The 12,254-nt window shown below is 35.9% G+C and overlaps 1 protein-coding gene across 1 annotated transcript in view; it reads right to left on the reverse strand.

Annotated features, from left to right (window-relative positions):
- The window catches only part of pdgfc (platelet derived growth factor c), a 98,344-nt gene that overhangs the window by 33,774 nt on the left and 52,316 nt on the right, over positions 1-12,254 (reverse strand). The window contains exon 2 of the mRNA XM_056472762.1: positions 10,884-11,079. Within this exon, the coding sequence (XP_056328737.1) occupies positions 10,884-11,079 (196 nt within the window). The remainder of the gene's footprint in view (positions 1-10,883; positions 11,080-12,254) is intronic.

Consider the following 12,254-nt stretch of genomic DNA (forward strand, 5'->3'; position numbering starts at 1 on the left):
TGCTACTTCCTTTATTACAAAGGAAGCAAAAACCCCAAGTAACAAACAATAACAAACCCCACTCACATTAGTGCCGAATGAGAGAAAGAGACATGAAAGTGTTGTTAAAAAACTAAAATAATTGATTGTTTTTGCTTAGTGATTATACTGAATGTTGTTTTCAGTGAATTTCACTGTAATTATGCTTTATATTTCAACTGTTTATGCCATTTTCTGTTTATAATACTGGTAAGGTGAGACACTGCAGGCAAAAAATGCTTTTTCATGCACCAGTCAATCTAAAGATATTGGCCTTTTGGGGTTTTCATAAAGTGTTATTTAAAATAATGGAAAGAAACAAACTAAATACAATTAACTGTTACCTTTATAGCAATCAAAATTGTACAATACATGGTTTTAAAGGCCATTTTTTTCACAACATTAGCTATGAAAAAAACACTGAACTATAAATGTCCACTTCAGCAGCACCAAAGTTCTATTCAAGTCAATAGAACGGTCCGTGTAGTCAATGTGACGATCCGTTGTAGTAAAGGAGCAGCTGAGCCGAAAGGCAAAGCTCTGGATTTACCGGTCAATCTATGTTCCTACTCTCACCTATGGCTATAAGCGATGGGTCACAACCGAAAGGACAAGATCTCGGATAAAAGCAGCCACAATTAGTTTCCTTCACAGGGTGGCAGGGTGACACATATGGATAGGGTGAGGAGCTCTGTCACCTGGGAGGAGCTTGGAGTAGAGCCGCTGCTCCTCCACAACGAGAGAGGTCAGCTGAGGTGGCTCAGGCATCTGTTTCGGACGCCTCCTGGATGCCTAGCTAGGGAGGTGTTCCAGGCATGTCCCACTGGGAGGAGGCCTCAGAAAAGACCCAGGGTCCCACAATTCCCACAATTCCCACAATCGCCTCTGTAAAAAGCCTGTGACTCAAAATATGGAAAAATTTGACTTAGTATATGTTCAAACTTTAGTTTTCTTGGTTCGTTTGGTCTGGACAAAGAGATTTTTTATAATATAATTAAATTATACTCACACTGTCAAAAATGCCTGTAAAATGTACAGTAAAATTGACAATTTTGGTTGCCAGTAATACTGTAAAATGTACAACTCCACTGTAAACAATTACAATTTTGCAGTAGTTTTACAGCACAATTGTAATTATTAATTTACAGTGCACTTGTAAATGCTACAGTATTACTGGCAACCAAAATTTCCAGCAATAATGTAAATTTTATACTTTTTTTTTTTTACAGTGTACTATTTACTCTTTTTAGCCAAGGGTTGTTTGGGTTTTCGGCTGAACCACAAGAGAGGCCCATCTGTTCATAGGTCTCTGTAAGTCGGTGTATTGCTGACCAATAAGGTTTGGATCATAGTATTCACACTTCTTTAAATGAAGCACACAAAAGGCTGGGACAGACCAGCCCCACGATCTGCTGTTGGGTGTCATCTGTCAGGCTAGTTTGGTGTGTTCCACAGGTCAACCCTATCACTGGGCTCATTTATCCCATTCAGCATGTAGACTGGTAGTGAAAGAACATGCTCTGATTGGCTGTTCAGCAACGAATCAGTGTGCAATAAAAACTCGAGTGCCAAACCAAACAAATGACGCAAGTCAAGAAGAAACGCATAAAATTTGGCAGTCACTTTGTCACATTTTCTAAATATTTGCAAACAATATGGATTATCAGATTATCAGACGTATTTGCACAAGCGAATCCCATTGTGGCGAGTGAGAAGTACTGTAAAAATGGCATGTAAACACTGCTTGTTTAAAAAAGACACGTCCCATCAAGCACACTGTAAAATAAACTTAAAAGTTGACATGACTCGATTTAAGTTGTGTCTACTCAAAAAGCTCTGCAGCAAGTTGCCTTACAATCTTAAACTGAGTCAACTTTATTTTTTACAGTGTAGGCGCAGGCAGTAATTCCTCGTTTCAGTCATTTATCATACGATTGGTGTGTTCATGTGCCACTGATATGACCAGATGCATCACTGCTCTCTGCTGGATTAAGCCCTGGACACAGCAAACTGTGAACCAACACAATCTCACGGCAATTCGTAACTTTTTGTACGAATTCGTACGATCTAATTCGTACAATTTAGTACGATTTGCTCATCCGCCAATGACGGTTGGGTTTAGGGGTGGGGTTAGGTGCCACGCCTCCTTTTTAAAATCGTACAATTTCGTACAACTGAACTTGAATTAGCCACTAAACTGTCAAAGCGTAAAATACTTACGTTTTCTCGTGAGATCAGGCTGTGTGAACATACCCTAGTGGTGGGACTTTTTTTATAAGGATAAAGAAATTAAATGTTTGATGACTGTTACGGATTAGCTCCTGCATACAACACACACTATCAAAGTTTTTTTCCAGCCAATTCTGCTCTACCTCTGAAGACCACAAAGCCGAAGAGTTTGTCTCATTCCAAGTGACACTTTAGGCATATGGCTTATCAATAATTTAAAGTTATTTCACCATTACCAGGTTTACTTGCGTACATTCTCTCTACAGAAGCTCAAATAGGACAGAAGCATGAAAAGAGCCATGGATAGCTTTTAGAAAATATGGCAGACTCAGTAAACAAGCACTGGTTCTCTGGAGTCCTTTTAACTCCAGAACGGTTCAAAAACAGGACATGATGAGATTCATCTAATAGCTCATCTTATTAAGCTCCTTAAAAGGCTGAATAATCACCCTCCCAGTTAGTGGATGACAGTAAAAAAATCTTAATTAACCACATTAGAGAAGTTGTGCTAAAGGTTATTCCAAAAAAGTAACTAACAGTCGAACATTTAGGGTCATAAAGATCTTTATTTTAGTTTTTTTAATCAGCTTTAATCATCTTGAATTGTACATGGCCACTGCACATACTGTACACTACCTGACAAAAGTCTTGTCTATCCAAATTTTAGGAACAACAAATCATAACTGGACTTCTAGTTGATCATTTGGTATCAGAAGTGGCTAACATGAAAGGCAAAGGCCTCTAGATTACACTTATTTTGCCTGAATAAAATATGATCATGCCTTGATTTTTTATTATTTAATTAGGACAGTAAGGTCTGACTTTGCTTTGACAAAAGTCTTGCCACTTAACAGAAATGATGTACAGTATAGAATATAAAGTCATAGTGGAGTGGAGAAATAATTAATATTTTGTATGACTCTCATGAGCCTGGAGAACTGCAGCCATACATCTCTGCAATGATTCACTAATAACTAACTTACTAATAAAGTCATCTGGAATGGCAAAGAAAGCGTTCTTGCAGGACTCCCAGAGGTCATCAAGATTCTTTGGATTTATCTTCAATGCCTCCTCCTTTATCTTACTCCAGACATGCTCAATAATGTTCATGTCTGGTGACTGGGCTGGCCAATCCAGGAACACCTTGACCTTCTTTGCATTCAGGAACTTTGATGTGGAGGCTGAAGTACGAGAAGGAACGCTATTCTGCTGAAACCTCTCCTGTGGTTTGTAATGTAGTAGGCAGCACAAATGTCTTGATACCTCAGACTGTTGATGTTGCCCATCCACTCTGCAGATCTCTCGCACGCCCCCATACTGAATGTAACCCCAAACCATGACTTTTACTTCACCAAACTTGACTGATTTTTGCTTGAATATTGGTTCCATGCGGGTTCCGATAGGTCTTCTGCAGTACTTTTGATGATTGGGATGCTGTTCAACAGATGATTCAGTGGAAAATGCTACCTTCTGCCACTTTTCCAAATGATCAACTAGAAGTCAAGCTATTGTTTGTTGCTCTTACACCTGGGATCAACGACAAGACTTTTGTCAAGTAGTGTATACATTTGTAATTATGTTCATGTCTATCTGCATACTTCTGATTATTAATAGCAATTAATTAGAATATTAATATATGTACACATATTTATCTATTGTTAATATCTGTTCATAGTTAATATAACCTGTATATAATGTTCATAGTACATCCATCTGTAAATATTACCCATAGTTTTTCTCTAATTACACTTTATAACTTAAACTTATATCCTGCACTCACAGCTATTGCACTCCTGGTTGGACCTAAACTGCATTTTGTTGCCTTGTACTTGTACATGCGTAATGACAATAAAGTTGAATCTAATTTGGTCTAATCAATATAAAATACTAAATATCAGCATTTATTTAGAATCTAAATCTGACCTCTGAAGTTAAACCAGTTTACTTGAGCTGATATTTCCTCCAAGCATGATTTATTGACTAAACCAAACAACTGAAATGCTTATGAATATTAACATTGTGTTGTTGTCAACTATAATTAATGCATTCAGGTGAAGTGTTTGACAAACTCTGCTTTAACCTGAACTATTACAATTCTTTAACACTTCAGCCTCTAGAGATGAATGTCCTCATCTATCGCCATAAACCTCAATGACAAATATCCCTGTCCAATAAATATAGTACTGTTGATCACAATTACAGCTCCTAATAGTTGCGATGACTGAATCTTATTCCATGGATGTCCTTTTAACACCCTTCAGCTTTCCATCAAACACTGAACCAACATTGTAAAATTTCCTAAGTAGTAGAGAAAATCTGGCCCAGTTTTCTTATCGGTCTGAACAAACACAGAGGATGATGAGAGTTGTCTGCAGTGGCCTGTCGGCTCTGGGCTGGGCTTTGCTGGAGGCAGAGTGATAGGATTCAGCATGCAGCTTTAGCACAGTTTATTCCAGCCCAGTTGCTTTGATTCGATCCAAACAGAAGGGGCTTTTTTTTTCTTCATTAACTGGCATAAGATCATCATACCAGTGTGTGTGAATGTACTTACTGAGTTTCAATAAGAGAAAAAATATATTGTGTAACATGGAAGTTGTGTAAGCTGCATATACAGTTGGATTTTTAGCCCCCCTGTATTTTTCCCCAATAATGGAAAGAAGTTTTTTCAACACATCTCTAAACATAATAGATTTAATAACTAAATTTGGTAACACTTTAGTTTAAATAACAATTCCTGCTAATAACTACTGGCTTATTACCTGCCTTTTATTAATATATTAACTGTTCATTAGTATGAGTAGTTATAAAGTATGAACGTATTTTGCATCTCTAATCCAACCCAAAACCTAAACCCAACATCTACCTTACTAACTATTAATAAACAGCTAATTAGTAGCCTATTAAGCAAATAGTGTTAGGTAATGGTTGTAAATGGCATGAATTGTGACCTAAACTAAAGTGTTACCCTAAATTCGAATGACTGATTTCTTTTATCTTTGCCATGATGACAGTACATTATATTTTTTTTCACTAGTATTCAGGTTAAAGTGCAATTTAAGGGCTTAACTAGGTTAATTAGGTTAACTAGGCAAGATAGGGTAATTAGGGCATTGTATTAATGGTGGTTTGTTCTGTAGATGCTCGAAAAAAAATATGGCTTAAGGGGGCTAATAATATTGACCTCAAAAAACGTTGATAAAAAAATTAAAACTGCTTTCCTTCTTGCCGAAATAAAACAAATAACACTTTCTCCAGACGAAAAATATTATAAGAAATACTATGAAAATTCTTTTCTGTTAAACATCATTTGGGAAATATTTGAAAAAGAAAAAAGTAACACAGAAGGGCTGATAATTTTGACTTTGTGTAAATGTTAGAAATAAAAAAAGACATAAATGTTGTATTGGTACATCAAATGTACAAAAACAACTGTAAATAATGATTTATTGCAGGTTAATAAATATAACATTTACCAAACACAGTCACTTCAGGTCAAATACAGACTCACTACAAAAAAATTCAACCCTATACTTGTCCTCAAGGCCATGGTTTCTGATTTAAACCAAGTAGACAAGCGCGAGCAGATTCACATCATCAATGTGGCCAACTAAGAAATGGTTATGTCTTATTATGTTCACCTATTTGCATGATGTGCCTGTGGGGAGGGAATAAAGCATATGTATTAAATGCTGTACATAGACTACCCTTTTTAAATCTGATTAATTGTACCACTTTGTGAGTAACTATTTGCACACTTATTGGGATTAATTATACACAGTTTATATATTTTGTCATCATTTGCAAGTAAGCCCACATACTGAAGCATGATTCTCAAAAAAATGTATGTATGGTACATATTTCAGAAACATTTTCAAGTCTTTTTCCAGAAACAAACGCTACAATGCAGAAAAAAAAAACGTACTTTGAGTTTTTGTCTTGTTTCTAGTCCAAATATCAAATGAAGTCTTAAATCGAGAAGCATTTTCTAGAAGCATTTTCTAAATAAACTTCACTTATCTGAAAACAAGACCATAACTGCTTCTTGATTTAAGAATTTTTCATATTCATATCATATTCATTTCTGATATTTGGTTTTTAGATTTAATGCAAGTAAAGCAACGTAAACATTGTAAACTAAGTTTAAAACATTATGAAACATCAATATCTGTGCATTGTCCATTAATATAAAAAGCTTGTCAGACGTATAGGTAATATGAAGTAGGCTAATATAAATGTATAGTTTTATACATTATATTTATCTTTTTAGAAATAGCTACATTAGCAGATATATCACAAGGTAGGCCTACTGGGCAAAAAGGGGACGTCCCTCAGACAATTTTAGAACCTGCCATTGATTCATTCTCACCATACTCAAGGTCTTGGTCTCTTTTTCGTCTCTTGTTTATCGTCATAGCATCCATGTGGGATAAAAGGCATCTTAACTCTGTCTTTCGTGAAATGGTGTTGCCGTTTAATGAACAGTAAATCAGACTCATTCAATATAGGGTCGCTGCATGACATCACTTTGCAGAGACGCTATTGGTTAAATGTCGGCAAACACGGAAGCAGCTTGAAATGTAAAGCGTGAGTATGTCTGCAGTCTGAAGGTATCATAAAGTTGATGACGACAACATTGCATTAGCAAACTGTGAGACAAGTAAACTTAGGATTGCCTGCCAGGTATTTGAGGTTGAGGTTCTGTTTGTTTTTATATTGGATTTATTTATATTTACTGTTGCACTAAAGTCCAAAAGTGAAGAATTGATGTTATTTATTACTTGATTGTTGAAGCTACCTCACAGAAGTGCTCTGTTTGTTATGAGTTGATAGTTGTTGAATGTTAAAATAAGGCGCATTAAATAAAAAAATATGGAACATCCTGAATCTGTTTCTTCGCTCTTCTTTTTCCTTTTTTTATGTATTATAGAAGTAGCGGATCGGGTTTCGGTATCGGTAGATACTCAACATCAAATGACTCAGACTCAAGGGCAAAAAAACCTGATTGGGACATCCTTCATTTTTGGTTTAGGCAAGAGATGCTTAATATTATGTAGCATACTTTGTTTTGTTTGCTGTTTTGGCCTTTTGTTTCCTTATCACCTTGGTTTTTGATTGGAAATATTGATGTTTAATAACTCTTATAACAAGCTGACACAGTGGCGCAGTGGGTAGCACGATTGCCTTATAGCAAGAAGGTCACTGGTTTGAGTCTCAGTTGGGTCAGTTGGCATTTCTGTGTGTTTCTGTGAGTTTGCAAGTTCTCCCCGTGTTCGAGTGGATTTCCTCCGGTTGTTTCGGTTTTCCCCCACAAGTCCAAAGACGTGTTGTATGTGAATTGGGTAAGCTAAATTTGCCATAGTGTATGTGTGTTATTAAGTGTGTATGGGTGTTTCCCAGTGATGGATTGCAGCTGGAAGGGGATCCGCTGCATAAAACATATGCTGGATAAGTTGGCGGTTCATTCCACTGTGGCGACCCCTGATGAATAAAGGGACTAAGCTGAAAAGAAAATGAATAAAGAATGAAATTTGTTAACCCCTTTTTGACAACCTGGCCTTTGTGTATATGCTTGGGGAGCAGGAAAGGGGACTCTGGGTGACCTCTTTTAATAAACGGTCATCCTTGTATGTGCGTAGCTTGGTGCTTCTGCTACACAAGCCACAAACTTGCTATATACTGTAGAGGACAATTTAACTTATTGAATCAATGTACTCTATGGCATCTTTAAAATCAATACGAAATGGGTCCATATAGCCACTAGCATGCGCTATACACACTGCTGGCAAAAATCCAGAGGTTTGCCAATGAGTGTGTATGAAAGCACATAATCTAATTGATTATTGACAAGAAATAAAACTATACTGATTTACACCTACAGTATATGCACACAAACACTGTATATCACAAAACGACAAATGGCTTGCAGACAATAAAGAATCTTTATCGATATCGAAAGCGTGTCAATAGAAAATATGCAAGAAAAGCACACTGTTTATTAACAATTGGAAGAGCTATTCCAGCATTTTTTCCAGATGAAACCACCAGCTATGGGAAGGTCATCATCTATATTCTGGGAAGTAAAAATGCACAGATGTGCACGCCTGCAATCGATTGCACCATACAGCAAAACAGAGGCACGGACAGAGGCCTGGAAGGAAGGAAGGAAGGAAAGCTAGCCTGTAATTGAAAGGGTCTTTAATGTGGATTGGCTGGGCTATGTGTGCTTGCGTGTGTGTATGTGTGTAAGTCTGTGTTCATACGCATCTCCAGAATCTCAAACAGATGCTCTGGAGCTATATAGGACTCTCTGAACTAAATATGCACAAAGCAGAAAGGGCTCTTTATGTCAAAGGTATCCGTCGAAGAAAAAATAAATATATAACCAAACAAAATCACTCTGGGGGTGGGCTCTTCATTATTCATCAGCCTTCTTGCAGCACAGCCAATCTCCCAAATGGCCTCCTTTCGACTCTAAATCTTAAAAAATGGTCACAACAAGCACATACATCTCCAGTGTAATTCCCCCTCCCTCCGCACATACATAGAGCACGTACTGCTTCACTGAATATGGGTGCTTCATCTTATGTCTGACCCTGTCAGGAGTGCAATGGATGCCTGATGCTGCTTGTTTAGTGGTGCTGATTTGTCGTATAACACTAAGCAAACATTGGAGCACCTCAAAGGAAGCGCATGAGGATTTTTCAAGCCCTCGGATCTTCTAAATCTCTTCCTCTCCACAGTTTCAGCCCAGTCTTGACTACATTAAAACATGCCTTTTCACATCAATTGTGGGTTTAGACTTTTACTACATTTAACCCTTTCAGACCTTGTGTGCATTACAATGGACATCACATGTCAGCCCATGTTTTTGTGGCTCCTGAGCATCTAATTTAAAAGCATGCAGTCCATGAGAGTGGACGATTGTCATTCCAATCAAATGGCGGTGAGGCTCGGCATGTTGTAATTTGAAAAAAATCCACTACACTGAAAAGCAACATGGCATCACTTCACTCCAGACACAGACGTAGGCTACATTTACAATGTTTTTATTCAGATTTATTGATGTTTGCCAATATTTCATAGATTGTATGTAAAAAACAGGGATTGCACTTATTAATTAAAGATTAAAATCTTTTGTAACATTGCAAGCTTTACATCAGGATTTTTTAAAATCAGTGCTCAGTGCTCAGCATATATAAGTACACCCCTCACAAATCTTTTTTTTTTTATTCATATTTTTAATAGGAAGCTTTACAATATTATATCCGTGCATATACATTAGATTAGTCAGTACTGAAGCCAAATCTGGAACTTATCTAACAAAATTACTTATGATAACGGTACAAAAACTAGTACACCTAAATGTTATGGAAAAATATTAAATACAAATTTTAAAAAAGAAGCAAAATCAAGAAAAGCAAAAAAAATAAAAATAAATAAATAAATAAAAAAATAAATAAAATAAAAAATAAAAAAAAAGGAAAAATTGCGTTAAAATCTTGAAGGATGTAATTTTTTTTTACTATATTTTGCTTGAATGTAATTGTATTATCTTTCAATTTATTAATATGTTTGGCGACTAAAATATTATTTTGTTTTGTTCAAATGCAACAAAATACATTGCCTATATTCACTGAGAAACTTTCAAAAATGGGGTGTACTCAATTATGCTGAGCACTGTACAATTGGTTCAAGATCTGTTACTGAAATAACATTTCCAGTAATGCTGATTTAACTTTTTATTAAAAAATAAACTATATAGATGTACTAATTGATTGCTGAAACAATATGCAGAATATACAGATTTTGAAATTCTTGAGCATATAGCAGATGGAAATATCTCAAAGGAGGACATTATGTGGAGTGATGAGGATGATGAAGTTTGTTATAAACAAGGTGCATTCTATACAACAAAACTTGATAAAAATGTCACAATGTTAATGTTTGTGATATTGAAAATAAATGTCAAGATTATGCCAGCAATCATGTATAATTTGGGAAATATTTAAAAAAGAAAAATAAATTCAATGGGGGGCTAATAATTCTGACTTCAACTGCATATATCTACAAGAAAAAAAAAATCACACTTTGATATTTTACTATTTTTTGGTTTCATCACAGAAACTGAGCAGTTTTTAAACAAGCAGTTTACAAATCTTTACAAAATGATCTTAATAAATTCTAAAAAATTACTAAAACACAATACAATGCACAATAAAAACATAAAAAAATGTATCTGTTGTTAAGATGACAAAAACATGAAACTAAAAATAATTCAATAATTAAAAGTGCATAATTAATCATGAATATAATAAATGCAAATAAATAATACAGTAAAATGATTAATAATTATAAATGTATGAATAAAATGTAAATTAATTTCCAACTGAAGTGTCATCTTCATTAATTGATCACTGCCAAAATAAAAATGCAGAAATAACATGGTGGTAAATAGACCACTGATAGTAACATGTAAATTAGTCTACTACCACCACCACCACCACCACTACTATAATAATAATAGGAATAATAATAATAATAATAATAATAATAAATTGTGATGCCCTCTTAATGACTTGTTAATCTGCCACAATGCCCCTTTTTAATATGTCCTTCATTTTAATGTGCACTCTTACTTGCAAGTGCCGTCCTCCGCATCCTCCAAGCCAAAGCGTGGGTCAAAGGTCAGCTGGATCCTGGAACTTTCCATGACTGCCACCAGTTGCCACACTATAACAATACTTCGGGGATATTTGTTTGGAAAGTTGGGACTTTGAATAATTCCATCCCCAGTGACACTGAGGACCTTCTCGTGTTGAGATTCATGCACTCCTACAGCAGAAAGAAAGAATAGAGGATCATTAAAACATATCTGAACCTGCATAACCCGCCAGAGCGGAGAAAAAGCATGTCACACTTGGGAATGGCTGTAATTTTTCTCAATGCAAATGAACATTCACATTTAAACTCAAAGAATATGGATTATGCAATGCACTGCTCGAATACTAACGCAAATAAATGATTGCACAAAGGCAGGATGAACCAAACCAAGGCTTCTGTCTGTTTTATGGCATTACCATTGACTCAAAATCAGATAATCAAATTAAGAGAGCGATAAAAGGAAACTATGGAAATGATTTTGCACCATCAATACCATAAAACTAGCAGAATGATGTTCTAACATTCGCTAACACAGCATATACCTAATGAACCTCTGTATCAAAGCAGTCTTTTGCTTTGATGTGGCTTCATCATAATAGTTTTCCATTACAGATCCAGATAGGAGCGATCAGAGAGTAGCTATAAAGTGTTATTTATAGTGACACTACAGCTGCCAATGACACTCCTATGTGTAATGGTAAGACAGGAATTAAAGCTAGGTCAAAAAAAAAACATTGTTTGGGTGGTAAAAACTGTTGAAGGCTACCAGGACAGATGGTCTGACACAATCAATTGTACCTCTAGGAACTCAGATAGTTTAACAGTTCTGAGAAATGCAAGGCCAAAGAATAAAACTTCTGGTTTAGAGGGGTGACAGAGGTATGGCAAGACTTTAGTCAGTTTAAAGTTCAGAAATGATTACATACTGATTTACTTGCTACCAGTTGTGACGAGATTTATAGTTGTTTCCCCCTAGAGGAAGACACAATAAAGCCTTACTCAATGGAGCACAAATAAAAACACCCTTTACCTGCAGCTCTGCCAGGGAGGGGAAATGAGCTACAGGCTTTTCATTTGGAATTGTGGTGATATTTTATTTTGATGGTGCCTTCTAGGCCCTTTAACCAAATTAATTTTCAGTGATCCGATTACAAGTGGTCAGTTGAGGAGCACTGCCTTTCCCATACAGTGTGAGAATGCATTCAAATACATCTCTTGTGAGCACTTGTGTTCGATTTTTGTCAAGAGTGTCCTCTTATCACTGTCCACATCACTTTTGTGTCAATTCAAGTGGCTGTCTGAATGCACATTTCAAATGTTTACAATAGAAATATTATCAATTGATT

The sequence above is a fragment of the Danio aesculapii genome, chromosome 14 (assembly GCF_903798145.1).
Source record: "Danio aesculapii chromosome 14, fDanAes4.1, whole genome shotgun sequence".
In the NCBI taxonomy this organism is placed as follows: Eukaryota; Metazoa; Chordata; class Actinopteri; order Cypriniformes; family Danionidae; genus Danio; species Danio aesculapii.